This window comes from Salmo salar, chromosome ssa16 (assembly GCF_905237065.1).
Source record: "Salmo salar chromosome ssa16, Ssal_v3.1, whole genome shotgun sequence".
Lineage (NCBI taxonomy): Eukaryota > Metazoa > Chordata > Actinopteri > Salmoniformes > Salmonidae > Salmo > Salmo salar.
This window is the reverse complement of record NC_059457.1, coordinates 78719034-78746369: the sequence shown is the minus strand read 5'-3', so window position 1 is coordinate 78746369 and position 27336 is coordinate 78719034. Positions and strand designations below refer to the sequence as shown.

Genomic DNA, 27336 nt, shown 5'->3' with positions numbered 1-27336 from the left:
AAGATTTTAATGTAGCCAAAGATTATAGGGTCCCCTAGGAAACACTGAACATCACTTTGGTTCCTACCCTGTCACAATAACTCGTCCATGGCATTTTCAAATGTTGTCATGTCAAACAACACTGTATTCAAAGTGCCCACTATTATTTATATTCTAACTATAGAATTATAATAAACATTCTATTTCCACGATTCCAAAAGTTCACCCAAGTGTTTTGATCTAAATCACAATTGCAACATCTGGTTAAAAATAAGGCCTAGTATTTTTGCCCATATCAAGGCAGTGTGGAAATGATCTCAAATGAGTGCAGGAAATGCAGAAATGGATGGATTTTTTTTAGGTTGAAGTTGACTAGAACAGGATAAAACGATCAGAATGGAGAAAGACCCATTGAAATCATTTAGAATATATGTTTTGCCACCGTAGGGTCACGCACTACTCATAAAGCAAAACGAGAACTTTTATTAATCAAAAAAACATAAAATACCATCAAAAATGTGAAAAATACCATGATATTTTGGCCATATCGCTCAGCCCTAGTTTAAAAAGCGTTTCGCTACACCCGCAATAACATCTGCTAGGTATGCGACCAATACAATTTGATAATACAGACTTGTACATGTGTGAAATGGGACAAATTCAACTATTCTGTTTATTTTCTTCCTGTCACTTTGTTGAGATTCACATTCTGTGCATCACCCTCTCAGATCATTTGACAACTTGGCATTGATACGTTTTAAACGTGCTCTTATCTGCTGGGTATTTCCACAGTTAAGAGGCCTCCTGGAGCATGATCGTTTTATCAACATCCGTTAGGAGAGCCAAGGAAATGGAAATAAAACAGATTTTCTTTGAGACTCCATTTAACCCCATTAGGCCTATATGTTTCTGATGGCTGTGTTTCTGACAGCTATATGTTTGTGCGACTGCTTTCACAACATTGTTTCTCTTCCTGTTCCCAGGCCTGTTGGAATGCCAAAAATGGAGAAAGTTTATTTGCACAATCCTAGTGCAGAGGAAATAAGCTTGATATCTATATCAGCAACAACTGCACATTTTCATGCATCATTCTTTCAAAACAGGGTGAGTAGCTAGTAAGTATAACCCTATGGCTGTGTCCCATTCCACAAGATGCAGTTTTTTGAGGCAGCATTTCAAGGCAGGATGTCAAAATTGGCGTGTCACAATCCCAAGGCACCTTAAAATGCTGCCTACGAATTTCATCTTAAATGTCAGTTACCTACTGAGGAAAGTGCTACCTACAAATGTAGGTCCTTTTGGAGCAGACAGGTAGGCAGCAGGCAGGTAGGCAGCTAGCTTCCTTTTGGTTTGGGACACAGCCGATATCGCCTGTTTTGAGGTGTCTCCTCTTCTACAGGCATACGCATGGCTTGTTCAAAGGCTGAAAGAATAAGCCCTGTGTTTGTCGGTGGACAGAGGCTCATTTATCCGGCCATTCCGATTCCCCTGCCTGTCAGTCTGACCATGTGACCTGGCTGTTATGGGTATCATGTGCTGGTTTTGTACTTTTTGAAAAACAAGAGGCATGTGCTCAACATTCCGCCATCGTGGGCCTTTTAACCTCTTGGGGCTAGGTGGGACGCTAGCGTGCCACCCGTGGTGCACTCCATCAACAGCAGGTGCATTTCAAGAGCGGCAAATTTGAATCCAAATAAATGTCAAAATTCAAATTTTTCAAAAATACAACTATGTTACACCATTTGAAAGATAAACATCTCCTTAATCTAACCACGTTTTACGATTTCAAAAAGGTTTTACGGCGAAAGCATAAATTTAGAGTATGTTAGGACAGTACATTTACAAGAGTTGTGTGTAATGTTTTGTCAAGTCAAAGACAGGGTCACCAAAACCATAAAACCAGCTAAAATGATACACTAACCTTTTACAATCTCCATCAGATGACACTCCTAGGACATTATGTTAGACAATGCATGCATTTTTAGTTCTATCAAGTTGATATTTATATCCAAAAACAGCGTTTTACTATGGCATTGATGTTGAGGAAATCGTTTCCCTCCAATAACCGGCAGTCAAGTCAGCGTCACAAATTAAATAATTAAAATTAGAAAACATTGGTAAAATATTATATTGTCATTTAAAGAATTATAGATTTACATCTTTTGAACGCAATCAACTTGCCAGATTTAAAAATAACCTTACTGGGAAATCACACTTTGCAATAATCTGAGCACTGTGCCCAGAAAAATACGCGTTGCGATACAGACTAGACGTCATGTTGGGGAGATCTAAAATCGAAAATACTATGTAAATAATCCATTACCTTTGATTCTCTTCATCAGATGTCACTTCCAGGTATCACAGGTCCATAACGAATGTAGTTTTGTTCAAAAAAAGCTCATCATTTATGTCCAAAAATCTCCGTCTCGTTAGCACATGATGTAAGCCAGCCGGACTTCTCGTCATGAACGAGGGGAAAAAATATATTTCCGTTCGTTCAAACATGTCAAACGTTGTATAGCATAAATCATTAGGGCCTTTTTTAACCAGAACATGAATAATATTCAAGGTGGACGAATGCATACTCTTTTATAACGTATTGGAACGAGGGTACCCAACATGAAGTAGCGCGCCAGGTGTCTAATGGGACATCACCGTTCCATGGCTCTTGTTCGGTCAGATCTCCCTCCAGAAGACTCAAAACACTTTGTAAAGGCTGGTGACATCTAGTGGAAGCAATAGGAAGTGCCAAAATATTCCTAAACCCCTGTGTTTTTCAATGGGATAGGTTTAAAGTCAATACAACACATCAGGTATCCACTTCCTGTCAGAAAATGTCTCAGGGTTTTGCCTGCCAAATGAGTTCTGTTATACTCACAGACACCATTCAAACAGTTTTGGAAACTTTAGAGTGTTTTCTATCCATATATAATAAGTATATGCATATTCTAGTTACTGGGTAGGATTAGTAACCAGATTAAATCGGGTACATTTTTTTTATCCAGACGTGCAAATGCTGCCCCCTAGACCCAACAGGTTAACTGAATTGTAAAACTCATGACTGCTCTGAATCCAGTGCACTCCTGAGCAGAGGAGATGGTGAATGGTGTGACTGTGCTGCTCAGCATGTTTGAGTCCTGAGAGTAGTGCAGGATAATCAAGTCAAATAAGGAAGAATGTTGGCTGGAGCAAAATACGCCCTCTTTCCACCTGGTCTTTAAACATTTTTATTGTTAAACCGATTTGTTTGTGTCTGGCTGTCTTCCAGTATCTTATAAAACGATCAATGGCATCATGACAAGAATCTTCATGTTTACTGCTTTATCACACCCAAGACTGATCTTAATTGGTTGGTTACATTTACAGTTCCAAAAGTAGCTCGACCTTTTGATTCCATTCTTTTGATTGGATAATTGTCGTATTCTTTCTCTCCAGTTAATTCATCCCATCCCTTCTCTTCTTCTCTCCCTGTAGATAATTCCACCAGGGGGGAATACGTCGTTTGATGTGGTCTTCCTCGCTCGAGTAGTAGGAAATGTAGAGAATACTTTATTTATTAATACCTCGCATCATGGAGTGTTTACATATCAGGTGTGTGTGAATACATATGTTTACGGAATCATATGTCATATCTATATTAATAATTAATCATGGCGTGTTTACATGTCAGGTGTGTATGTTTTACATAATGTGTCACTATACTAATAGTTCTGTAATATGTCTGTATACTGGAGGTGTGTCCTGGACACTGTATATAAGGATCCTTTGTGGGTTGCATTTTCTGCTGGTTTTCTCCCTTGCCTGCCACTTAGTCCCTGCTGTAGATCCCTGCTGTAGATCAAGTAGGTCCCTGCTGTAGATCATGAGTCTTATGTTGCTGGTGTCTTATCCCCTGCAGGTGTTTGGTGTGGGCATCCCCAACCCCTACAGGCTGCGGCCGTTCATCGGGGCCCGAGTCCCAGTCAACAGCAGCTTCTCTCCACTCATAAACATCCACAACCCACACAGTGAGCCACTGCAGGTAGTGGAGATGTACTCTAGTGGAGGAGACCTGCACCTGGAGCTCCCCACAGGGCAGCAGGGAGGAACGCATCATCTGTGGGTGAGTATAGATCAGGACAGTCAGGGGCTTTTAGATTATTATCCTGTTACTTCTACACAATTGGAATTGAGACAAATACCTGACCAGAACTGAGTTTTAATTGGGCAACTACTTGACCCCTGAATAGAAGGACTAAACATGTCTTTTCTGTTCTTTCTTCCTGTGTGGTTGTCAGGAGATTCCCCCGTTTGAGACGAAGGGGGTGATGAGAGCCAGTTTCTCGTCGAGAGACGCAGACAACCACACGGCCTTCATCAGAATCAAAACAAACGCCTCCAATCAGGACGAGTTCATCATCCTGCCTGTAGAGGTGGAGGTCACCTCGGGTACGTTTCCAATAGCAACGCCTCACACCATATGTTTCCAATAACAATGTTTCCAATAGCAACGCCTCACACCATACGTTTCCAATAACGTTGTTTCCTATAGCAACGCCTCACCATGCATTTCCAATAGTAATAATACCTCTATACTTTTATCTGTGACTGGCTGATTGAGACATCTCCTGATCCTGTGTGTCTTTGTCCTCAGCACCGGGAATCTACTCCTCAATAGAAATGTTGGACTTTGGAACGCTACGCTCACAAGGTATGCTGTGTTCACTTCACGTTTATACCCTCATTCTCCAATGGGTCAGGCTTTCGTGAAATATTGAGTGATTTGGACGTTTCAAAATGATTCTTGGGTGATTTGATTAGTTGTTTATTGTATTTTCTGTTGAAACGTTTTACAGATCGACCAAAGCAGTTGAATTTGCATCTTCTCAATTCCGGAGCAAAAGATGTGCAAATAATGAGCGTTCGAGCGACGCCGTCAAACGATGCCATCACAATAGACTTCAAGGCCGTCACGCTAAAAGCTGGAGAACATAGATACACCAAAGTCGCCAGTATTAGTTTTGATGGTAAGTGAGCTATATTACTCAGTACTCCCCATACCTTCTGGAATTTCTCCTGCATATTGCACCTCTGCCTTTTTGTTCCAACCTGTTTTGACACGGTTTTGTTTTTTTGATTTCCAGCATCGAAAGTTCAAAAAGCTTCCCAGTCCTCTGGTAAAATAACAGTAAAAGCGAAAGAGAAAAGCTACTCCAAACTTGAAATCCCATACCTAGCTGAAGTTCTAGACGGGTAGGTTTTTCTGTTTCCTTGACCAATAACAATGACAAGTAGTTTATTTAACCAGTGAAAAGATAATTTATTATTATTATTTTTTTTTAAATAATCTTTTTTTTTTTTACTTTAACCAATCACTATTACACAATTTCGGAACATTTGAAACGTCTCCACTAACTCTCCTCTCCATCTCTGTGTGTCAGGTATTTGGGGTTTGACCACACGGTCACATTGTTCCACATCAGAGACAGTGTGCTAGAGCCAGTGGTCAAGCCCATCCACCTCACCAACACCTTCCACTTTGCCATCCGCATCCATGACGTGTCCCTTCCAGATGAAGCCAAGACCATGTTCTTAGTGAGTAACTATTTTGAACTGTATCGTGTTCCAGAGGCCTGTTGCTGTCGGCCAACTCAAAGCTTGCAGGCTTTTGTTCCAACCCAGCTTAAACACAGCCAACTTCAATCAATTACTAATCACGGCCCTCAAGTCTTAAGATAAGAACTAGCTACTTTATTGATCCTTGAGGGGACTTTGGTTTGTCAAGTCTTAAACGTGTTGAACCGCTCTGTTGTCTTCTGAGTGTGTCCTAAGGTGGCAGCGTGTATGTATATGAACGGTCCCATGTTCTCCTCCTCAGGTGCAGAACTTCAGTGAGCCGGTGTTGATCCCCCCTCAGGAGTCTCGCTACATCTTCTCCCTCCACTTCCAGCCCGTCCGGCCCTCCAAGCACATCGACAGCAACATCCTGCTGGTCACCAACGCCTCCAAGTTCCACCTCCCCGTCCGCGCCTACACTGGATTCCTGGAGGTACTGCAACACACACACACACACACACACACACACACTGGGGAAATAGTGTACACACACAAATAAAATCCTGCACACACTCAAGTACATTGTGGGGGAAACACCTGCAAATGCATATTGTTACGAAACCCATAACTAGATCTTGACCTCTTGGTCGCCAGTCCAGGCAGATTATCATTTGTTCAGATGGTGACTAAACATAAATATGTGCAAAAAAGAAAATTCCGAACGGCATGCCTAAACGAAAGATTTCAAATCAAAACGAAAGGCCTCATGGCCATCAAACCAACCAGCAGCCTCATGTCTTGCAAGCTGGGACACTGACTGACGATCACCTGATGTGCTTATCAACCTGGCTGAACAAGGTTCCTGCTGCCCCCTGGAGGAATGGTGTGTGGAAGTGTACCCTGGATAGGGTGTTGGTGCATGTCCTAACACTGACCTGGCCCCCATATCATAACAGTATACTCTCATTTTTCCCCTTCCTCTCTTTCTCCCCTCCTAACAGCCCTTTGTCCTACCGCCCAGTCTGCAAGAGAACTTCCTGGACTTTGGTGTTCTCAGCGCTACAGACACCAGCAGCATTCTGTTTGTAGTTGTCAACAGCAACCCCATCGAGGTGGGCTCACGCTCAACACCCCTCTGCTCTGTAGACATCCCATAATAAAGCAGTACAGCTCTCTTTTTGAATGCATGCGTAACTATTTCAATGCTTCACTAGAGGTGGCTACCTAGTATCTCTCCTTCACCTCAACCAGTTTGAAAACAGATTGGATTAGTGTGACGGAAAAGGAGACAAGGAGTCATTTTCTCACTCACTCGTACAGCTGGTGATCCGGCCGTGGCTGCTGACAGGAGAGAGTCTGAGTGTGGAGCTGTTGAAGATAGAGAGAGGCAACAGAACCACAGTGTTGACCAAGACCAGAGAGCTACACAGCGCCTCAGCTTCTCCTCACAAAACGGTAACAGCATCACAACTACTACTGTCCCTGGACTGGCTGAATCTAGCGGTACTTGGTTGGAGATAATGGAGGTCATTTAAGTCTGCTATGAAATATGTTCTCTCCATTTTCTTTTCCTTGAAATATTAGTTAATTTTTTGAACATTTTAGTGTTATCCAGAGTGACTCAGTGCATTCATCTTAACATAGCTTTGTGGGACAACCACATTTTTTTCACTTAGTTTGGGATTCGAACCAGCAACCTTTCTGTTACTGGCCCAACCTCTTAACCACTAGGCTACCTGCCGCCCCTACATATTTAGTATGTAAGCACTCTCATGGTCCTGTACAGATGGAGTAGAAAGGAGGTGTGTATAGATAACTACAGAATGCTGTGTTCATCTGCTAGGAAACACCAACAAAGTGGCCTTGTGTCTGAGAGCAGCAGGTAAAGTAGATGGAAATCAGGAGGCTGACTGACGGCTCTGTTGTTCCACCTGCAGGTGATCCTAGCCTCGGGCTACTACGCTGCCTTCCGGGTCACCCTGGTGGCTAAAGACCTGGAGGGGGCCTACGACGGAGCTATCCACATCACAACAGACTACCAGGTATACCTGTCAACTGGCCCGTCGAAGTGCTACTGTCACTAAGTCCTGCTATTTGAGTTGCTACGGCAACTATATACATTTTAGTTTTGTGAAATTGTTCTATTTAGCCAGGGCTCACTTGAAATAGAGATGTCAATGTCAACGTAACTTCTCTGGTTAAATAAACGACACACACACACATTAAAAAAACGAAAATCAATACATAAAATGCATTAATATGTTCATTGCTCCTGTGTGATGTTTAAGAATTGTCAGTGATTTTCATTCCTCTTCTGTAAACAGATATTAACGATACCAGTGAAAGCAGTCGTTGCAGTGGGCACGTTGACCAGCTATCCCAAACACATTGTCCTCCCGCCATCTTTTCCGGTTAGACTAACTATATATTTTTTTGACCATTTTAGTCATTTAGCAGACGCTCTTATCCAGAGCGACTTACAGTAGTGAATGCATACATTTCATACATTTTTTTTTGTCTGTGCTGCCCCCCCGTGGGAATCGAACCCACAACCCTGGCGTTGCAAACACCATGCTCTACCAACTGAGCTACTTGTCGTAGTTTGCTATATTGTTTTGAGTATATCAAACATTTTTGTATTTTGCCTCTATAATATTTTTCTACGTGTTTTCTGACCCTCCCAGGGTAAAGTAGTGCAGCAGAGTCTAAGCATGGTGAGCTCGTTCTCTCAGAAAGTGACCCTGCAGCAGATCCACTCTCTGACTGAGGACTCGCGTTTCTACTACAGGAGACTGAAGAACAACCGGGACGAGCTGGAACCCAAACGCAAGTCCAAGGTCGCCAAGATTTATTTTGACGCCAGCTTGCAGTGTGGCGACCACTGTTATGTGGGAGTACCGTTTGTTCTGAAATGTGAGTATTTTTGGTTGTTGGCGTGTTTCTTTAATGGTTTCTGGTTAGTTTGCTGCTGTACTTACTTGTTCTTCATTAAAACATCTTGATCTTCTTTCAGCTGAGAGCAGACCGCCTGGGCTGTCAATGCAGGAGGATATGTGGGATGTGGACGTAGATTTGTATCAAATGCTCCGTCGGCGATGGAAAGCACTGAAGGAGAGTTCAGGACACATGGCGGAGGCGGTGTTTGAGGCCAACACTGACCTCCAGAAGAACATTGAGACCAGAGTGTCTGCTCAGCTGAAGTGGCCTTCTATCATGAACTCTTCCCAGCAGGTCCTGTTCCCTCTCACCAGCCTCACCAGCTCATCGGTGAGGCGGATTCATTAACTTCTATTCTATGTGAAGATCTCAATTGCATACTCCTCACGTCCTCTCAAAACCCATTGGATGAGAAAGCCAAACCTCCTCCAATGGGTTTTGAGGAGGAGACAGGGCGCAATTGAGATCTTTCCTATGTCTAGGCTGAACAAAAATATAAATGCAACAATTTCAATGATTTTACTGAGTTATAGTTCATATAAGGAAATCAGTCAATTGATAAAAAAAAATGGGCAATAATCTATGTATTTCACGTAACTGGGCCTGGCTCCTCAGTGGAGCCTAGCCAATCAATACGTTCTCCCCACAGAAGGGCTTTATTAAAGACAGAAATACGCATGTTTCATCAGCTGTCTGTGTGGCAGGTGAGGAAGCCGAATGTGGATGTCCTGGGCTAGCCTGGTTACATGTGGTCTGCGGTTGCGAGGCCGTTTTGACATACTGCCAAATTCTGGTGGTTTATGGTAGAGAAATGAACATTAAATTATCTGGCAGCAGCTCTGCTAGAAATTCCTGCAGTCAAGATGCTAATTGCGCGCTCCCTCAACTTGAGACATCTGTGGCATTGTGTTGTGTGACAAAACGGCACATTTTACTGTCCCCCAGCACAAGGTGCACCTGTGTAATGATCATGCTGTTTAATGAGCTTCTTGATCTGACACCTGTCAGGTGGATGGATTATCTTGGCAAAGGAGAAATGCTTACTAATAGTGATGTAAACAAATTTGTGGATAACATTTGAGAGAAATAAGCTTTTTGTGCATATGGAACATTTCTGGAATCTTGTATTTCAGCTCATGAAACATGGTACCAGCACTTTGCGTTTAGATTTTTGTTCAGGATAGATTGGCAGGCCCAGGGGGGTTCCCTGACCATGTGACCAGAGAAACTCTAAACTAAGGCTATAACTAGAGCCAAGAGTTTTCCTGGTCAAGTCACATAGTCAGGAACAACTCGGGGTCCTGTACATGCTACTGTATTGAGCCTTCTGTTCTAACCAGCAGTCTTCTGTTGCCAGGAGGTAGAGGTTGTCTTGGAGAACCCAGCTGACATCCCTGTCTATGTCCAAGTCCTGCCGTTAGCCCTCTATCCCAACCTCCCGGCCGTCACCCACAAACTGGCACAAATGTGAGTAGCCTTCAATATGCACTTTTAGTTTGCTAATAGTGTTTTTGTCTGTCACCCCTTTTGGCAAGATGTTTCATGTCACACTGATGGTGTTTCTCCACCATAGAGTTAGAATGAATGGAAAATAATTCTAGAAGTAATTCTATGGTCTTAACTTCTAATTCTTTCACGCCAGGTTTCCCCTGGAGAGGCTCCCACACTTCACCCCTGACACAATGGAGTTTCAGGTACACAGAAACCACGTGAGTTTACTTTGCTCTGTCTTTTAGTCCTGTATCGTGCCAGTTGATCAAATACAATCATTTCGCAATGAATGTTTGAGACTTGACTCTCTCCTTCCCCTTTGCAGACGCCCGTGGTCAGAGGCAGCGCAGGCTTTGCCGAGGGCTCGACGACACAACCCTACGTTTACAACCTAATGCTGCAGCCAGAGGAAGTGAGGTCGTTACGTGTGAAGTTCTCCCCCGTCAGCAACCACACCGTTTCCTCTCTGCTTATGCTCAGGCATGTTAACCCTATACCCTGTAACCAAATGTCCACTTACATAAGTCTCTGGTTTGTGTCCCAAATGGCATCCTGTTCCCTATATTGTGCACTACTTTTGACCAGGGTCTATGGGGTTGTGGTCAAATGTAGTGCACTATATAGGGGATAGTGTGCCATTTTAATGTACAGTGTTTATTTTATTTAACCTTTTTATTTAACTAGGCAAGTCAGTTGAAGAACAAATTCTTATTTACAATGACGGCCTAGGAACAGTGCCTTGTTCAGGGGCAGAACGACAGATTTTACCTTGGCAGCTCAGGGATTCGATCTAGCAACCTTTCGGTTACTGGCCCAACACTCTAACCACTAGGCTACCTGCCGTTTATGCTAACTGCTTGAGGTCAAGATCACTCTGAAGTTCCTGCAAGCTGTGATGTTGCTTCTAAAAATCTGCACCTCTTTGGGAGCAGGGTGCTGATTTGAGACGTTGAGCTATGAATATTTCTGTTGGGCAGAAGAGGAATATAGTCTCCCAGGTGCTGTAGTAGCTACAGGGTTACAGAGAGAAGTCAGCAGTCAGACCATATATCTTTTACAGCCTTTGACTGTTAAATGTTTTTTTTACTTTCTCGATAAGTTCATTTGTTGACTTGGCCATATTGGTGGTTGTGTGGATGAATTGCAATTTGAATCAAATCTAAAGTGCTGTTTATTGTTCTATTGATGAACTGTGTATGTCTCTCTGTGTCTACAGGAACAACCTGACGGTAATGGAGTTCCTGGTGGTGCAGGGTCAGGGCAGCTATGAAAGGCTGAAGGTAGGGGGCAAGGCCCCGGGACCAGGGGGGTTCCTCAGGTTCAAGATGACTGAGTCTCTACTGAAGGACTGCACAGACAGTGAGTGGCCTAGAATCCAGTTTGTTGTAGATCCCTGCATCCACAGACAGGAAACCATTACTTATAGGCGGGTTGAACTCCAAGAATAGTCTTGAAGAGCCCTTTTGATAGTTTGTTTATGCTTGTGTATTTGTGTAAATTATATATTTGATCTCTAGACACACAACCCTCTGCAGCTAAAAATAGATATGAATGAAAGAGGAAGTTGTTAGAGGTATGTGACTAATTAACTTTGTGAACCTTGTTTCAGAAATGAAGTCTAAGGAGCCGAACGTCACTCTGAGAAAATCCTTTAAGTTAGAGAACACTGGACAGCTGGAAATTAACATTCAATCCACTGAAATAAACGGACGTCTCTGTGAGGGATTTGGCTTTAAAGTCCTTAATTGCCAAGAGTTTTCACTAAAACCCAATGCTTCGAAAGAAATCGTCATATTGTAAGTAAACCTACAGCTAGCTGTTTAAAGTTAATAGATAGACAAATATCCCGTGAATCACTACAATTGTTTTGTGCTTGCTTTGTTTAATCACTAGTACCTCCAATGACCAACGTTGATGTGTCTCATCTCTCTCAGGTTCACGCCGGACTTCACAGCCTCCAGGGTAATCCGGGAGTTAAAGTTCATCACCACCGGAGGCTCTTACTTTGTGTTCTCCCTCAACGCCTCTCTGCCCTACCACATGCTGGCTGCCTGTGCTGCTGTCCTCCCCAGACCCAACTGGGAGCTGGAGCTCTATGTCATCGTCTCTGTCGTCATGAGGTGAGAGGAGGAGCCTCACAAATAGAACACATTCTAATTCTATGGGCGGAACCCCACCTAGACCGTGTGTTCCCTAGATTAGTTCAGCCGCCCAGTATCCAGAACTAGGCTCATAGGTTGCACCCCATATATCATGAATTATCTTGGCATATCAGCCTTTCTACATGTTCAAAATACATTTATTTAGCTACATTTCTTGGACAGATATTTCCCCTGTATCTAAGGCTGTAAGGATAACTAACGTTGCCTCAATCTGTTGTCCCCAGCTCTATGTTTCTGCTGGTGATTGTAGCGGCCTATCTGGAGGCCCTGGGGATCTGGGAGCCGTTCAAGAGACGCATGTGTTTCGAAACATCCAGCACCTCCATGGAGACAGGGAGGCCCTTTGACCTCAGGGAAATAGTACGACTTCAAAGCGATGCACAGTGAGTTTGTTTTCTAAATGTACGTTTTTGTGTAAACTGTGTCTGACTTATGTTGACGTTTAGTATCTGAAATGGTTTGATGAGTAGATCAGAGATGTTTAGTATGTAAATATTATTTTATTCTATAATTACTGACTTCTCAGTATTTTCTCTCCCAGTATGAATGGGTACAGTGGAGAAGCCAACCACAACTCCCTGCGAGGGATGCCAGGCTCTGCCTCCAGGGCTGCTAGCAGGAACACCAGAGGAGGCCACAACCGAGGCCCCACACAACCCCCAATCCCCCCCTCCCAGCCAGGCTCCAAAGTCTCCGATAGCACCCCCTCCTCTGGCCAACAGGCCAGCCGCAAGGCTCGGAGCCCCAAGCAGCCACAGCCAGCTCCAGAGAACCAGCAGCACCCCTCACAGGCTGGTCCTTCAGCCCCAGGAAGAAGTCCCCTAGATGGGCCACGCCGGCACAGCTCGGAGGACTCGGACTATGTGAGCCTGGTGGAGACCATGGATAAAGACCTGGACAGACCAGAGTCTGCTGAGGAGGGGGGGAATCAGGATGCAGTTCATGGCAAAGGTACCTACCTGGATATTAGTATTAACCCTGAGAAACATATGCTTTTGTGTTGAGAATTTGGATGGCCCTTAAAATGTGATTACCTGCTTATTTAACAACGGACTCATTCAGGGCTACACAGTACGAACACTCCTATTAGTGCCAGGATTTTATTCAGTTCACACAGTATACACAGTGTAATGAATCTGTCTCATCTTCTTCCCTCCTTCCAGCCAGTGCAGCCAAAGGGAAAGTGCAGCAGACCAAAGCCAAGGCCCCGAAGAAGAAGGAAGAGAGGGAGAAGAGGAACAAGGGAAGAGCTCAGGGAGGAGAGGAACTGAGGGAGGACAACGATGACAGCTCCTCCACCACCACAGAGAACTCCAACCCAGACATAATGGAGGACAACAAAGGGAAGAAGAAATATGATACTCCTGAAGCTCACTCAAAGTCCAAGAACAAGAAGCCAGCAGCCATTACAAAGGAGAAAAGCCAAATGGATGCAAAGTCTAGGTGGGGTTTAGTTTATTTATTTTTAACCTTTATTTAACCAGGTAAGACCCATTTGAGGTTAAAAACCTATTTTGCGAGGGCGACCTGGTAAGAAGGCAAAACAGGCCAATAGCAACGTGTACCGTAAATTCCGGACTATAAGCCGCAACTTTTTTTCTCACACTTTGAACCTCGCGGCTTAAACAATGACGCGGCTAATATATGGATTTTTCCCGCTTTCAATTTTTTTTTCTACAAAAAAACATATTCTGTGACGTGCTCAGTTTTTTGGCGGCATGAAGCTTTCATTAGACCAATGAAATTGCCGAACGGGTTAAGGTCAAACATCTTTTTTGTTTACTGTTTAGATTAAATCGAGCGCTCTCAAACTTATTACGGTAGGCATTTTGTCACCCGCGTCATGGCAAAGACACGGAGAAATGCATATGATGCAGCTTTCAAGTTGAAGGCGATTGATCTGGCTGTTGGAAAAGGAAATAGAGCTGCTGCACGGGAGCTTGGTCTTAATGAGTCGACGATAAGACGTTGGAAACAGCAGCGTGAGGAATTGACTCAGTGCAAAAAGACAACTAAAGCTTACTGCAAATTTTTTATTTTTTGTTACAAGCCGTGTTTCGTTAAAGCCTGTGTAAAGTTCATTTGTTTCAATGTACCGGTAGGCACCTGCGGCTTATAGACATGTGCGGCTTATTTATGTAAAAAAAAATTTATACAAAAAAATCAGTGGGTGCGGCTTATATTCAGGTGCGCTTAATAGTCCGGAAATTACGGTACATAATATTACCCAAAAAAGACAAAATACACACAAGACAAATTGTCAGAAGTTACAGATACAGTTGAAGATTAGAAAACAACTGCAGCTATCACAAACAGTGAGTCTTAAGTTTGGTTCGTCTTTGGTTATTCCGGCTTGTACACATTCTTCTCAATGACCTCGATTACAAAATTTAAATTCTGACATGCTCAGCTCTTAGTAAGTTCTGTACATCTTTGGGTTCTGTAGCCCAGGAGTAATCTGACTTGTGTGAAAAAGAGGGACAGCACTCACATGTAAAGCATTCCTTTTGTGTTGTTCAGACGTGATTGAGCTTCCAGACATTGACCACTTTATTCCATGTTGTTTTTCCACAGCTCACTGGAGCTTCCATATGTTACCCCACTGGAAAACAAGCGCAAGAGCTTCAATTCCAAGAACATGGTGGTGCTGCAGCAGGCCCTGGCCAGCAGCTCAACAACAACTACCATAACAAGACCCATACCTCCTAAACCAAGAGGTCAGTTACTACCTTTCTAGCTAACTGACCTTTCTGTTTTCTCACATTGACATGGCAAATGTCTTGTTTGGGTTCTACCTGCTTTTTTTCCACTGACTTGGGAGACACCTTTTCAGGACTGTGTAGGGTTATGTTTGAGTCTAGTAAGTGGCCCTCTCGTTCCCTCCTCTCAAACCCCAGTGCCTCGTGTGAAGCTGGAAGACTTCCGCCCCTCTCTCCTGGCTAAGTTCCTGTTCAACGAACCGGTGGTGCAGGAGCTGGGGAACAGCAGCGGCTCAGAGGGGGAGAAGGACATCTCTCCTCCCCCGGAGTGGGACTGTGTACCCCTCCACATAGCACACAATGGTGAGTTACGTAGTGCACTACCACAACCCCCTCATACCTGCTCCAAACCTGTTCCCCACCTCTTCTAGCATATTAACTCTTTTTAACTTCCTGAATCAAGCATGTATCAATCCAGTCTTTCAAATAAAAACAAACCAATTGAGTATTGTGATAAAGGCAACCATATGACAATGCATCTCCCCATTTCCTCTCAGCTGTGGACAGTCTCCAGCAGATCTCCCTGCAGACCATGAACGCTGATCCCTTCCTGAAGAGACCCGTCGAAACCCCTCCCTCATCTGATCCCTTCCTGAAGAGAACCATCGGAACCCCTCCCCCTCCCTCATCTGATCCCTTCCTGAAGAGAACCATCGGAACCCCTCCCCCTCCCTCGTCTGATCCCTTCCTGAAGAGAACCATCGGAACCCCTCCCCCTCCCTCGTCTGATCCCTTCCTGAAGAGAACCATCGGAACCCCTCCCCCTCCCTCGTCTGATCCCTTCCTGAAGAGAACCATCGGAACCCCTCCCCCTCCCTCGTCTGATCCCTTCCTGAAGAGAACCATCGGAACCCCTCCCCCTCCCTCGTCTGGCTTCTCTCTGTATGACTCCTATAGCGGCATGGTCAACACTGCTACCAGGTGAACAAACCTACAACAACAGAGACCTGCACAGCTCTTCATCTTCAACTGATCTAGAAGTCATACAACTATCTGTGTAGTTACCTGTGCCAGAGAGACATGAAACATACACAACCTAAGGGGTGATGAAAAGAAGAATGCAAAAAGAATAACCCCAAAATATATGTAGATCAAGATAATAATGTAATCTACATCAGAGTGGTTATTTGTAAATACCAAAGTCGTCTTTGTTTCTGTGTGTTTTCCAGCGAGGTGGGTCTGATGTCTACTGCATCAGGCATAAAGAACAAGCTGACCAAGTCGGTCTCCGTACCTGGTCAGAACGGGAACCCTACCTTCGCTGCGGTGGCGGCTGGATTTGACAAAAGCCCAGGTCAGTCAGATGTCCTGTCTCTGACCACTCATGTCCCAAATGGACCCCTCGCCCCTACACTCCAGCCCCTACAGCCTAGCCCCTACACCCTCAGCATCTTGGAAAATTGAGATGATCGGATGTGTCTAAGCAATATGGCCATCTAGCCAATCAAATTTTATTTGTCACATGCTTTGTCAACAACAGGTGTGGACTAACAGTGAAATGTTTACGGGCCCTTCCCAACAACGCAGAAAGAAAGAAAATAGAGAAATAATAGAAACATAAAACGCGTAATAATAAATACACAATGAGTAACATTAACGGGGCAGTATACACATGGTACCAGTACCGAGTCAATGTGCAGGGGTCCTAGGGAATTGAGGTAGGAATGTACATATAACTAGGAATAAAGTGACACATAATAAACGGTAGCAGCAGCGTATGTGATTAGTTAAAGTTAGTGCAAAAAGGTTAAATGCAGATAGTCCGGGTAACTATTTAGCAGTCTTGTGGCTTAGAGGTAGAAGCTGTTCAGGGTCCTGTTGGTTCCAGACTTGGTGCATCGGTACTGCTTGCCGTGTGGTAGCAGGGAGAACAGTCTATGACTTGGGTGAGTGGAGTAAATTTTTCTGACACTGCCTGGTATAGAGGTCCTGGATGACAGGGAGCTCGGCCCCAGTGATGTACTGGGCCGTACGCACTACCCTCTGTAGTGCCTTGCGTTCGGATGCAAAGCAGTTGCCATACCAAGCGGTGATACAGCCAGTAAAGATGCTCTCAATGGTGCAGTTGTATAACCTTTTGAGGATCTGAGGGCCCATGACAAATCTTTTCAGCCTTCTGAGGGGGAAGAGGCGTAGGCGTGCCCTTTTCTCAACTGTTGGTGTGTGTGGACCATGGTAGATCCTTGGTGATGTGGAAACCGAGGAACTTGAAGCTGTAACCCGCTCCACTACAGCCCTGTCGATGTGAATGGAGGCATAGTCGTCTGTGATCAGACCTACCACCGTTGTGTCGCCAGCAAACTTAATGATGGTGTTGGAGTCGTGGGTGAAAAGGGAGTACAGGAGGGGACTACACGCACCCCTGAGGGGACTAAGCACGCACCCCTGAGGGGCACCCATGTTGAGGGTCAGCGTGACAGATATGTTGTTGCCTACCCTCGCCACCTGGGGGCGGCCCGTCAGGAAGTCCAGGATCCAGTTGCAGAGGGAGGTGTTCATTCCGAGGTTTCTGATCGTAGTGATGAGCTTGGAAGGCACTATGGGGTTGAACGCTGATCTGTAGTCAATGAACGGCATTCTCACAAGTGTTCTTCTTGTCCAGGTGGGAAAGGGCAGTCTGGAGTAGAATAGAGATTGTGTCATCTGTGGATCTGTTGGGGCTGAATGCAAACTGGAGTGGGTCCAGGGTGTCTAGGATGATGGCTTTAAAATAATTTCATGGCTACAGATGTGAGTGCTATGGGGTGATAGTCATTTAGACAGGTTACCTTAGCGCTCTTGGGCACAGGGACTATGGTGGTCTGCTTGAAACATTTAGGTATTACAGACTGGTTCAGGGAGAGGTTTAAACATTTCAGTAAAGACACTTGCCAGCTGGTTAGCGCATGCTCTGAGTACGCGTCCTGGTAATCCATCTGACACCATGAATATTAACCTGTTTTAAAGGTATTACTCACATTAGCTATGGAAAGCGTCATCACACAGTTGTCCAGAACAGCTTGTACGCTCATGCATGGTTTAGTGTTGCTTGCCTCGAAGCGAGCATAGAAGGCATTTAGCTCGTCTGGTAGGCTTGCGTCAATGGGCAGCTTGTGGCTGGGTTCCCCTTTTGTAATTTGTAATAGTTTGCAAGCCCTGCCACATCTGACGAACGTCAGAGCCGGTGTAGTAGGGTTCGATCTTAGTCCTGTATTGATGCTTTGCCTGTTTTGATGTTTAGTCGGGAGAGTACAGTGTGATTTCTTCTAAGCGTCCAGATTAGTGTTCAGCTGCTCTAGCCTTTAGCTCAGTGCAGATGTTGCCTGTAATCCATAGCTTCAGGCTGTCGATGCACTTTATTAATGACGCCGTTGATTGATGTTTAATTTCTCAATGCCATCGGATGAATCCAAAAACAACATATTCCAGTCTGTGCTAGCAAAACAGTCCTGTAGTTTAGCATCCGCTTCATCGCACTACTTATGTATTGAGCATGTCACTGCACTTCCTGTTTGAGTTTTAGCTTGTAAGCAGGAAGCAAGAGGATAGAGTTATGGTCAGATTTGCCGAATGGAGGCAGAGGAGAGATTTCTGTGTGTGGAGTAAAGGTGATCTAGAGTTGTTTTGCCTCAAGTTGCACAGGTGACATGCTGGTAGAAATTAGGTAAGACTGATTTCAGTTTTCCTGCATTAAAATCACTGGCCACTAGGAGCACCGCTTCTGGATGAGCATTTTCTTGTTTGTTTATGGCCCTATACAGCTCGTTGAGTGTGGTCTTAGTGCCAGCATCGGTTTGTGGCGGTAAATAGACAGCTATGAAAAACGTAAATGAAAACACTCTTGGTAAATAGTATGGTCTACAGCTCATGAGGTATTCTGAAGCGAGCAGAACCTCAAGACTTCCTTCAAGGGTTACTTTGGGATTTTGGCAGTGAGGCTCTTTATCTACTTCCCCAGAGTCAGATGAACTCGTAGACACCATTTTTATGTCTCTGCTAGCATGTTAGTAGATACCCATATACTTCGTCATTGTGATAATGCTAGTTAGACGTAGTTTCGTGAGCAAATGCTAACTCCCTTCATACTGGACACAGAGACCAGGATTTCCCTCAGGAAAATGTTGCACCGGACGTTTGACGTCGACATTTCAATTTACCGGACATTTTAAGAAATTTACCGGACCCATATGCATTGGGTGCATAACCTGATTAGGGTGTCCACCCACGGTGTTCAGAATGATAGAAATTACATTTAGATTTTGATCATTCATATTAACAGAACATGCATGTCGAGGATGCAACAATTTGCGGTCCTTCTTACCAAATTCTGATATGCACTTTGAAGATTTTTGAATAAGCCAACAAGACGAGTACTTAACAGCAAAATCACTAGCCTATGTCAATGTACTATCCCCCAATAGTAGAACAGTTGACCTATTCTATTAGTCAGCTTGTTGAGAAAGAAATGGCCTACTCCATACAGACTCTGTGACAGTTGTGGGACAATAGAGCCCAAATTCATACAAAACACTGTTGCCGAAAGGGTACCGCACATGCGAAAAGAAAATACCTGTTAGAAATGTAGAAAGAGAGGAGATCTAATGGATTACTCTGATGCAAGGTAAGACATGCCTCATATGTATTAAAACATTCAGGTTTCAAACAATGAAGTATGTTTTCAAAATGCATACTGCCTCAGCTCATTGCAAACTGGTGTGTGATGCGCTGATGAAGCCTGCCTTCCGTTGCCGTTTGAGATGCTGCAGCATCTGACATATGTTCCTCTCAAAGGCTCTGTATCTGTATAATGTACGCGTGACAAATAAGATGCATAACAAATATACCGTAACACACGGCAATTGAATTACACAAAATTATGCAAATTAACCTATAGACTGATAAGCATGACCAGTCAAATGTATTTAGGCTAAAAAGCATTATTTCGCAATGGGATTTTTTTTCTTCTTGGCACCAGTTTTATCTATAGGCTTTAAAGCCTATATATATCGGCCAACAGTCTGCTATTACCGGCTAACGGAAACCCTGACATAGACATAAAAATGGTATCCGCGTGTTCATTTGACTCTGGGGAAGTAGAGAAAGGGCCTCCTTTCCAAAATCCCGAAGTGTCCCTTTACTATAACAGATCGTGCACCAGCTGTTGTTAACTTACATCTAGATGTTCCGCTAGCGGAACGCCTCGCCAATATCCAATGATACAAACACCTCAGAAATCCAAAAACGTCTATTTTTCAAACATATGACTATTTTACATCATTTTAAAGACAAGACTCTCCTTTATCTAACCACATTGTCCGATTTCAAAAAGGCTTTACAACGAAAGCAAAACATTAGATTATGTCAGGAGAGTACCCAGCCAGAAATAATCACACACCCATTTTTCAAGCTAGCATATAATGTCACAAAAACCAAAACCACAGCTAAATGCAGCACTAACCTTTGATGATCTTCATCAGATGACACTCCTAGGACATTGTTATACAATACATGCATGTTTTGTTCAATCAAGTTCATATTTATATCAAAAACCAGCTTTTTACATTAGCATGTGACGTTCAGAACTAGCATACCCACCGAAAACTTCCAGTGAATTTACTAAATTACTCACGATAAACATAATTAATTAATTTAAGAATTATAGATACAGAACTCCTTTATGCAATCGCGGTGTCCGATTTTAAAAATGGCTTTTCGGTGAAAGCACATTTTGCAATATTCTGAGTAGATAGCCCGGCCATCATGGCTAGCTATTTTGACACCCACCAAGTTTGGCAATCACCAAACTCAGATTTACTATAAGTATCGTGACAAAAAAATTCTATTCCATTACCGTACTTCGAAGCATGTCAAACGCTGTTTAAAATCAATTTTTATGCGATTTTTCTCGTAAAATAGCGATAATATTCCAACCGGGAGACGGTTGAAAATAGAAAATGGAGTCTTCACATGCACGCGCGCACCAATGTCATTGTTGTCAGAACGACCACTTTCCAAAACCCCTACTGTTTTTCACCCAGGGACTGCAGAGTTATCATTCAACGTTCTGGCGCCTTCTGAGAGCCTATGAGAGCCTTAGAAAATGTCACGTTACAGCAGAGATCCTCTATTTTTGATAAAGAGGCTATAGAAGGACAAGAAATGGTCAGACGGGCACTTCCCATATAGAACCTTCTCAGGTTTTGGCCTGCCATATGAGTTCTGTTATACTCACAGACACCATTCAAACAGTTTTAGAAACTTTAGGGTGTTTTCTATCCAAATCAAATTATATGCATATTCTAGTTTCTGGGCAGGAGTAATAAGCAGATTAAATCGGGTACGTTTTTTATCCGGCCGTGAAAATACTGCCCCCTATCCTAAACAGGTTAACAGAGACACACCTCCAAGGTGGAGTTCTTACCATATCACATCTACCTATCCAGTCCTTTCAGGGGGAAGGGGTTTGGCTAGGGGGTGAATGAAGAAGCTCAATGTGTCCCCTCCTGTAGCCGTTGTGCTAACCTCCTGCTGTTCTCTCCTCCGACCACCAGGGTGTAGTGCAGCGAAGACAGCTGTGGGGAGCAGAGACAGAGATGTCCTCCAACACCTCTCCTCTGTAGAGAGTGATGGATCAGACAGCTCAGGGTTGTGGAGCCCTGTAGGGAATGGCAGGAGACCCAGCCTCAACTCTGTCAACTCCTTCTCAGCCTTCGGACCCAGCAACACCTTCAACCTGTCTGGAGGTAAGCAGTTAGAAAAAGCAGCCAGAATAGCTTGTGAAGTGCATGAATATGTCTAACTGGGACACAATAACACCTGCACTCTGTACACTCTCTTGAGCATCTTTTGAGATAAGATCGCATGGAATAATGTGTTGTGATCTGTTACATGGTGTAGGTCCCTGAGTCTTTCATGGACATGTGACCGTCCAGGAAAAACATGGCCCTAGACGAGGCTGTTAAATTAATTACACTGAGTGTACAAAACATGACATAGCTTTCACCCGGTCAGTCTATGATCCCTTATTGATGTCACCTGTTAAATCCACTTCAGTCAGTGTAGATGAAGGGGAGGAGACGGATTAAAGAAGGGATTTTTAAGCCTGGAGACAATTAGGACATGGATTGTGTAAGTGTGCCATTCAGAGGGTGAACGGACAAGACATAAGTTTCACAGTGCCTTCAGAAAGTATTCACTACTTGTATTTCTTTCAAATTATGTTCTTACAGCCTGAATTTAAAATGTATTTTTTGGTCACTGGCCTACACACAATTCCCCTTAGTGAGTGGAATTGTGTTTTTCAATATAAATATTTTATTAAGTCACAATAAGTTGCATGGACTCACTCTGTGTGCATAATGAATACCTCATCTCTGTACCCCACACAATTTTCTGTAAGGTCCGTCAGTCGAGCAGTGAATTGAATATCCCTTTGAGCATGGTGAAGTTATTACTTACACTTTGGATGGTGTATCAATACATCCAGTCACTACAAAGATACAGGCCTCCTTCCTAACTCGGTTGCCGAAGAAGCAGGAAACCGCTCAGGGATTTCACCATGATGCCAATGGTGACTTTAAAACAGTTACAGAGTTTAATGGCTGTGATAGGCGAGAACTTGAGGATGGATCAACATTGTAGTTACTCCACAATATTAACCTAATTGGCAGAGTGAAAAGAAGGAAGCCTGTACAGAATCAAAAATATTCCAAAACATTTGGCAAAGCAATTAACTTTTTGTCCTGAATACAAAGTGTTATTTTTAGGGGCAAATCCAATAAAACACATTACTGAGTACCACCATTTTCAAGCATTGTGGCGGTTGCATCGTGTTATGGGTATGCTTGTAATTGTTAAGGACTGGGGAGCTTTTCAATATACATTTTTTTACATAATGGAGGTAAGCACAGGCGATATCCTAAAGGAAAACCAGACACTGGGAGTTTAATTCACCTTTCAGCAGGACAATAACCTTAACCACAAGGACACATCTACACTGGAATGTTCCTGAGTGGCCTAGTTACAATTTTGACTTAAATCTGCCTGAAAATCTATCACAAGTATTGAAAATGGTTGTCTAGCAATGATCAACAACCAATTTGACAGAGCTTGAATACTTTTTTTTCAAGAATAATGGGCAAATATTGTACAATTCAGGTGTGCAGTGCTCTTAGAAACGTACCCAGAAAGACTCACAGCTGTAATCGCTGCCTAAGGTGATTCTAACTTGTATTGACTCGGGTGTGAATACGTATGCATTCATACCCCTGAATGTAAATTCATTTTCAGTATATTTGCAAACATTTCTACAAACATTGTCATTATGGGGTATTGTGTGTAGATGGGTAAGAAAGAAAATAAATGTTATCCATTTTTGAATTCAGGCTGTAACACAACAAAATGTGGAATAAGAAAGGGTATGAATACTTTCTGAAGGCACTGTAAGTGCCTTTTCAAAAGGGTATGGTAGTACTTACCTGGACACCGGTTTGAGTGTGTCAAAAACTGCAATGCTGCTGGGTTTTTTTTTCACGCTCAACAGTTTCCCTGTGTATCAAGAATGGTCCACCACCCAAAGGACATCCAGCTAACTTGACACAACTGTGGGAAGCATTGGATTCAACATGGGCCAGCACCCCTGTGGAATGCTTTCAGCAGCATGTAGTCCATTCCCCGACGAATTGCGGCTGTTCCGAAGGCAAAAGGGGTTGCAACTCAATATTAGGAAGGTGTTCCTAATGTTTTGTACACTCAGTGTATATGGAAACCAGTTGATGTTTGACTGTGCTGTGTAGTGTTCAGTGGGATGACCTCGGGGAGGAGTGCTATGGAGCCCCAGCAGAGTTGGCCTGAGTTCAGACATACCACCCCGTCTGTCTGGCCAAGCGAGTCCCTGCAGCCTCTACAGCCCTGGCCCCTCCAGCCCAGCTCCAGCTCCCCTGCTACCCCCACCACGGTAAGACCTCTTTCACTGCTCCATACTTATGTCAAATGACCTGTGTCTCTCCTGACACCCTATAGTATTCCATGTAGTGCACTACTTTTGACCAGAGCCACATTGAAATGCGAAAGTATCTATAGTGTAGAATGGCTGTCAGGAGAGACGCAGGCAGTTTCCCAGGTGAAACGGGGTGTGATTTGGGACGTTTACATGGCACCAGAAATATCTTCAGTGTTGGAGTCACACTCTTCATTTAGTTAAAGGCCTAGTGAAAACAGAAAATCACATTATTAATTGTTTCACAATACTGTGTAATTGTGAAGATTATGGTAATGTACTTTTTTTGTGTAAAGCTGTTAGAAAAGAAGGCCTGAAATTTAAGGCTGTTTTGGTAGGAGGGAGTTTTTGCCTTCCATGGTGACATCGCCATGTGGTAAATTAGTTAATAGACCAATAAGAAAGAGTTCTAAACCTCTCTGCCAATAACAGCTCATTTTCAATTTTCCCCTCCCTACTCGGACCACTCCCAGACAGTCCCAGCTAAATTCTTCCTTGAGAAATTGCTCTTTACTCAGAAGATATTTTGTCTTTTTGACCATTTTTAATTTAAAACAATCACTGTATGTTTAATTGTTACCCAGAAATGATTTGATATTGAGATAAAACTGGCTGCATTGGACCTTTTTAACGTCTGTTCCACAAAGACATCAGACTGTACTAGTAGTCCAGGTCCCTAACGGTCAGCCTCTCTCTCTCCTCTCTCATCCAGTCCATCCTGGGCAGCAGTAGCATGTGGGGCTCCAGCCCTCCATTCAGCCCCTCCATCTGGTCCACCAGCCCCCCCTCTGACTCCCCCTTACACTCCTTCTCTCCTTCCTCTGCCTCCCCCCTGACCGATCTGATGGGTAGCACTGACAGTGGAACCCCGCTCCCGGCCCCAACAAAGCCCTCCACCACGCAGCTGAGCCCCTCCTACAACCCCTGGAGCATGTGGAGGCCCACCTTCAGTAGACGAAGCTCGGAGCCCTGGCCCAACCAATCGGACAGCAGCACCGGCTGAAGGGGATGTCACCGCGGTCTCCTCCCACTGATAGACTGAGAAGATGAATGCATTTTCCCTGGTTTTGAATTTCACCAAATTCCTATTATAATGTACACGTTGGATTTCTAAGCACAAATATGTCCTCAGAGTTAGTCTGTTTCTATGACGACTTGGCAAACTTATCAACAAAACAATATTAGTAGAAGAATCATAAAAGAAGAATCCTTATCAGACTGACATAATGTGGTTAAATGCGGCTGCTTTTTTCAAATACATCCTCAGTAATGTTTTTGATAGCAGTGACGGCCCTAAGCGCAATCAGGAACAACCTGAGAAATAATATTCTGTTCATTATTTAGTACTGCTGTTTTGGCATTACAGTAGAGTTACTTATTGGAATCAAGCACATTGTTTAAGCCTTACCATCGCTCCATTAGAGATTATTATTTAAGGGTTACAATCAGTTAAGACTGGCAGTAAAGGGATTTTTGGTGAAAATAGTCATTTTCATGACTGCTGTGTCAAGTCGATGCCATTGGCATCAGAAGACCATGACTTTACGTTTCTATGCCATTGGCATCAGAAGACCATGACTTTACGTTTCTATGCCATTGGCATCAGAAGACCATGACTTTACGTTTCTATGCCATTGGCATCAGAAGACCATGACTTTACGTTTCTATGCCATTGGCATCAGAAGACCATGACTTTACGTTTCTATGCCACTGGCATCAGAAGACCATGACTTTACGTTTCTATGCCACTGGCATCAGAAGACCATGACTTTACGTTTCTATGCCACTGGCATCAGAAGACCATGACTTTACGTTTCTATGCCACTGGCATCAGAAGACCATGACTTTACGTTTCTATGCCACTGGCATCAGAAGACCATGACTTTACGTTTCTATGCCACTGGCATCAGAAGACCATGACTTTACGTTTCTATGCCACTGGCATCAGAAGACCATGACTTTACGTTTCTATGCCACTGGCATCAGAAGACCATGACTTTACGTTTCTATGCCACTGGCATCAGAAGACCATGACTTTACGTTTCTATGCCACTGGCATCAGAAGACCATGACTTTACGTTTCTATGCCACTGGCATCAGAAGACCATGACTTTACGTTTCTATGCCACTGGCATCAGAAGACCATGACTTTACGTTTCTATGCCACTGGCATCAGAAGACCATGACTTTACGTTTCTATGCCACTGGCATCAGAAGACCATGACTTTATGTTTCTATGCCACTGGCATCAGAAGTCCATAACTTTACGTTTCTATGCCATTGGCATCAGACGACCATGACTTTACGTTTCTATGCCATTGCAAGCCTGAACACATTTTATTTGTCAAACAACTCACAACATTCATGGCCAATATTGGCGAGAGATGCTTTTAAGTTATTTTAATGACCACGCTAAGTTTTAAAGTCTGTTAAAAGAGAGGGTTTTCATTTCCTTTATAAACAGTTTGAAAAATGTTGGTGGATACAAGCTTCCCCTCTTTCTGACATGTTGGAAAGTGGGACATTTGTCACAGCTTCCATATAAAACATATGAGACAGCTATCATGGTGTAAAATGTGCTTTATTTGGTGTTATGTATGCCTTTTTAATCGTTTAACTCCTGTTATCTAATCAATTCTACTTCTTGAGTCAATAGCTAAGGGCGTAAGGTAGCCTAGCAGTTAAGAACATTCAGCCAGTCATCCTCAAGCCGACTACGTGAAAAATCTGTCTGCGCCCTTGAGCAAGGCACTTAACCCTAATTTTCTCCTGTAAATCAATTTAAGAGTGTCTGCTAAATGACTAAAATGTAAATGTCTAACCTCCATTCCTCTGCTCCTCCCTCTCTTCCAAGCTCACCTTTTTGAGTTGTTTCAGGTCTGCTCCACTAGGTGGCAGCACAGCTCTAGAATAGAATAATATTAATATATGACAGAATAGACAGGTTGTATTGAAGGCAGCTTGTATCTGGTAGCGGTTGGTGCCTGATCAAGGTTGTAATCATTAGTTCAAACAGTTGCATACGAGAGTTTCTATTGGTCAGATTCATGTAGGTTTATCCCCGTTTTTGTTTCCGTTTGCTTCCGTTTAAGAAACATTTTTCAACAATCAGTGGAATGAATACACCCCTGATCACCAGCACACACAGTTCACTTTCATAGCAGCCACATACAAACAGCATCATCACTTTGCTTGTTGTACACTGCTCAAAAAAAATAAAGGGAACACTTAAACAACACAATGTAACTCCAAGTCAATCACACTTCTGTGAAATCAAACTGTCCACTTAGGAAGCAACACTGACAAATTTCACATGCTGTTGTGCAAATGGAATAGACAACAGGTAGAAATTATAGGCAATTAGCAAGACACCCCCAATAAAGGAGTGGTTCTGCAGGTGGGGACCACAGACCACTTCTCAGTTCCTATGCTTCCTGGCTGATGTTTTGGTCACTTTTGAATGCTGGCGGTGCTTTCACTCTAGTGGTAGCATGAG

General features: G+C 43.5%; 1 protein-coding gene across 2 annotated transcripts in view; it reads left to right on the top strand.

Annotated features, from left to right (window-relative positions):
- LOC106575711 (transmembrane protein 131) overlaps positions 1-26402 on the top strand; it is a 35848-nt gene extending 9446 nt beyond the window's left edge. Inside the window, exons 5-35 of one of the 2 annotated variants that reach the window (XM_045698007.1) lie at positions 963-1083; positions 3454-3570; positions 3878-4081; positions 4257-4407; positions 4613-4669; positions 4815-4985; positions 5103-5211; positions 5400-5553; positions 5837-6007; positions 6516-6626; positions 6835-6969; positions 7452-7556; positions 7839-7925; positions 8199-8427; positions 8528-8781; positions 9809-9918; positions 10094-10145; positions 10268-10422; positions 11159-11301; positions 11552-11738; positions 11877-12062; positions 12329-12487; positions 12646-13055; positions 13268-13547; positions 14679-14821; positions 15002-15166; positions 15361-15784; positions 16033-16157; positions 21394-21585; positions 23638-23798; positions 24553-26402. In XM_045698007.1, coding sequence (XP_045553963.1) covers positions 963-1083; positions 3454-3570; positions 3878-4081; positions 4257-4407; positions 4613-4669; positions 4815-4985; positions 5103-5211; positions 5400-5553; positions 5837-6007; positions 6516-6626; positions 6835-6969; positions 7452-7556; positions 7839-7925; positions 8199-8427; positions 8528-8781; positions 9809-9918; positions 10094-10145; positions 10268-10422; positions 11159-11301; positions 11552-11738; positions 11877-12062; positions 12329-12487; positions 12646-13055; positions 13268-13547; positions 14679-14821; positions 15002-15166; positions 15361-15784; positions 16033-16157; positions 21394-21585; positions 23638-23798; positions 24553-24843 — 5359 coding nt within the window. In that variant the 3' untranslated portion in view covers positions 24844-26402. Of the gene's footprint in view, positions 1-962; positions 1084-3453; positions 3571-3877; positions 4082-4256; positions 4408-4612; positions 4670-4814; positions 4986-5102; positions 5212-5399; positions 5554-5836; positions 6008-6515; positions 6627-6834; positions 6970-7451; positions 7557-7838; positions 7926-8198; positions 8428-8527; positions 8782-9808; positions 9919-10093; positions 10161-10267; positions 10423-11158; positions 11302-11551; positions 11739-11876; positions 12063-12328; positions 12488-12645; positions 13056-13267; positions 13548-14678; positions 14822-15001; positions 15167-15360; positions 15785-16032; positions 16158-21393; positions 21586-23637; positions 23799-24552 lie in introns of both variants that reach the window. The other variant, XM_045698006.1, reaches the window with a different exon arrangement.
- Positions 26403-27336: the final 934 nt, after the last annotated feature.